The sequence below is a fragment of the Musca domestica genome, unplaced genomic scaffold, assembly GCF_030504385.1.
Source record: "Musca domestica strain aabys unplaced genomic scaffold, Musca_domestica.polishedcontigs.V.1.1 13, whole genome shotgun sequence".
Lineage (NCBI taxonomy): Eukaryota > Metazoa > Arthropoda > Insecta > Diptera > Muscidae > Musca > Musca domestica.
In genome coordinates this window covers 7,406,960-7,409,399 of record NW_026712172.1, presented here as the reverse complement: position 1 = coordinate 7,409,399, position 2,440 = coordinate 7,406,960, and the positions used below count along the sequence as shown (strand labels likewise).

The 2,440-nt window shown below is 34.7% G+C and overlaps 1 protein-coding gene across 1 annotated transcript; it reads left to right on the top strand.

Annotated features, from left to right (window-relative positions):
• The first annotated feature begins 1,276 nt into the window (after nucleotides 1-1,276).
• LOC131800762 (general odorant-binding protein 28a-like) lies at nucleotides 1,277-2,047 on the top strand. Its single transcript, XM_059118449.1, has 3 exons — nucleotides 1,277-1,473; nucleotides 1,604-1,692; nucleotides 1,754-2,047. The coding sequence occupies exons 1-3, from the start codon at nucleotides 1,332-1,334 to the stop codon at nucleotides 1,970-1,972; spliced, it is 450 nt and encodes a 149-aa protein (XP_058974432.1). The 5' UTR covers nucleotides 1,277-1,331; the 3' UTR covers nucleotides 1,973-2,047.
• The last annotated feature ends 393 nt before the right edge of the window (nucleotides 2,048-2,440 follow it).

Here is a 2,440-nt window from a genome sequence, read left to right as displayed (position 1 = left end):
CGGCTTTTGTGGTGGAGGTAACAAAAGGAGTGGGCCGATGTATTCCATCTTGGTATCAGACCATGGGTTAATAAAAATATTAGGATGTGTGAAATTTGAAGACAACCGGACTCTTACATCAAATTTCAAAAATTTCAAAATTTTGAATAATTGCAACTCTTATAGTAATTATTCAAAATTTTGACCCTTTGTGGGGGAGGTACTTGATTGAGTTAACCGATATAGTCCATTTTTGCACCTGACGTAGCACTGACGCAAATACTAGGATTTGCAAAGTTGGAGCAAAATCCTTTCTCTTGCTGTGCAGAAAAAATATTTTTTAAAAATTTCGACTTTTTGGGGGGGAGGAACCAGAAGGAGCGGACCGGTAGATTTCATCTTAACACCAGACCTTGGGTTGATAAAAATATTGAGATGTGTGAAATTTGAAGACAATCGGTCTCTTACATCACATTTTATAAGAGTTGTAATTATTCAAAATTTTCACCGTTTGTGGGGGAGGTACTTGATGGAGTGGACCGAGATTGTCCATCTCGCACCTGACCTAGCATTGATACAAATATTAGGAATGAAATCTCTGATTCGAATTTTTTTTTTGATAATAAACTCTAAGGTAATTCCTTCGTGAGAATACATAAAAGACTTTTTTTAACTGTCTTAAGTCATCGTCTGACTTCTCCCTAAGAGAACAAAGTACAAATTATGGGCCAAAATTGAACTAAGTCTGCCTAAAGCTCCTGTGTTCTATTATAAAGAAGTCAGCCTATGAATTAAGCTAGCAAAAAAGCCTTCTATGTACTTGCACCTTTATGCCGGATGATAACTTTGCTTGATTGATGTCATAATCTGCTGTCATTGTGATTAGATTTGAAAATTATTCATAGTGACAAACAAAAAAATTAAAACAATTATACTTTGTTCCCTATTAAAAATTGTTTACATTCTCAACGTATTAAACTGAAACTGAACTTTGTTTTCATGGCTCCTATGACATAACTATTGAATGACTCTTCTTTTTACCTAATTTAAAATCCAAAGTTCAAAGAATAAAAAATTGCGAAGATGAATGAATTCCAATAGTAAAACAATCACTTCCAAGAAAATTAATTGTCTTATACTAGGAATGAATATGTTGCTACGATTGAGTAGTATTTTGTTAATTTCCAGTTAGGAAACTATGATTTAACGCGTGAGTAAATTTTAATTCAAAATATGAGAGCTAAGAGATCTTTTCTTTTACATAAATATCTGAAAGAAATGGAATTTGGATAGCAGTTGAAATTCAGAATTCGAGCACCAGCTTAGAACTTGAAATAAAGTTATACAAAACAATGGCGAAACGTTTGCTAACTCTTACTGTTATGTGTATTGTTGGAGCTGTGATAGTTCGCGGTGAATTCGATAAAAATGAGGCCATTGCTAAATTTATATCTAAAGCCGAACAATGTAAAACAGAAGTAGGCGCAACGGATGGTAATCTCTTTGGACTATTCTTGAAAATCATATTCCAATACTAATTATTTACAAATTTTTATGATTAATTCCAATCCCAATAAAATTTTATCAATGATCAAAACAAAAAAAAAACTCTTAAAAACCATAGCCGACATTGGAGAAATGGTGGGCAGGAAACCCGCTTCAACAATGGAAGGAAAGTGTATGCGTGCATGTCTGATGAAGAAATTTGAAGTGGTGAGTTGTATGCATGGCTATTTTATCCTCATATTTCCTTATACCAGTGTCCTCCTTCTAGATGGATGACTCGGGCAAGTTCGTTGCCGATGTTGCCCTGAAACATGCCGAAAAAGTAACCGAAGGTGCAGCTGATAAAATGCAAGTTGCTTCGGAAATTATCAATGCTTGTGCTGGCATTGAAGTCTCATCGGATCATTGTCAAGCGGCTGAAGATTATGGCAAGTGCTTCAAACACGAGGCTAACGCACATGGAATCGATGAAAATTATCAGTTTTAATTGTTAAATGTAGTTTGGAAAGTTTATAATCTGACCCTGTAACCCTGTTTTAATATATATTTATTTCAATTATCCTTTGGCTCAATTGTTGAATTGTAGTAATAAATGTTTTCCATTATCATCAAATATTTCAAAAATTTTGTTGGCTCTTTATATCCTACAACACGATGTGTTGGGGGTATTATAAGTTTGATTGGGTCAAAACTTATGTTATACCTCGAAATATTGGTTTCCCACATAGGATAGTATATATGGATCTTCCTATCTCCGTCCGTCCGTCTGTCCATGATAGTTTGTAATCACTCTACAGGTCGCAATTATGACCCGATCATCACGAAATTTAGAATGGACGTGGGGCTAGGGCCAGAATAGAAGCATATTGCTTTTGGAGATGATTGCATAATATTTAGGTTGAACAATTTCCTGATTTTGTAGTTACTCTACAGATCGCAATTATCGACCAATCGG

Coding starts and splice junctions, on each gene's coding strand:
- LOC131800762 (XM_059118449.1), top strand. CDS start 1,332: ATGGCGAAACGTTTGCTAACTCTTACTGTTATGTGTATTGTTGGAGCT. Junction 1,474..1,603: donor AGAAGTAGGCGCAACGGATG/GTAATCTCTTTG, acceptor TAAAAACCATAG/CCGACATTGGAGAAATGGTG. Junction 1,693..1,753: donor TGATGAAGAAATTTGAAGTG/GTGAGTTGTATG, acceptor TCCTCCTTCTAG/ATGGATGACTCGGGCAAGTT.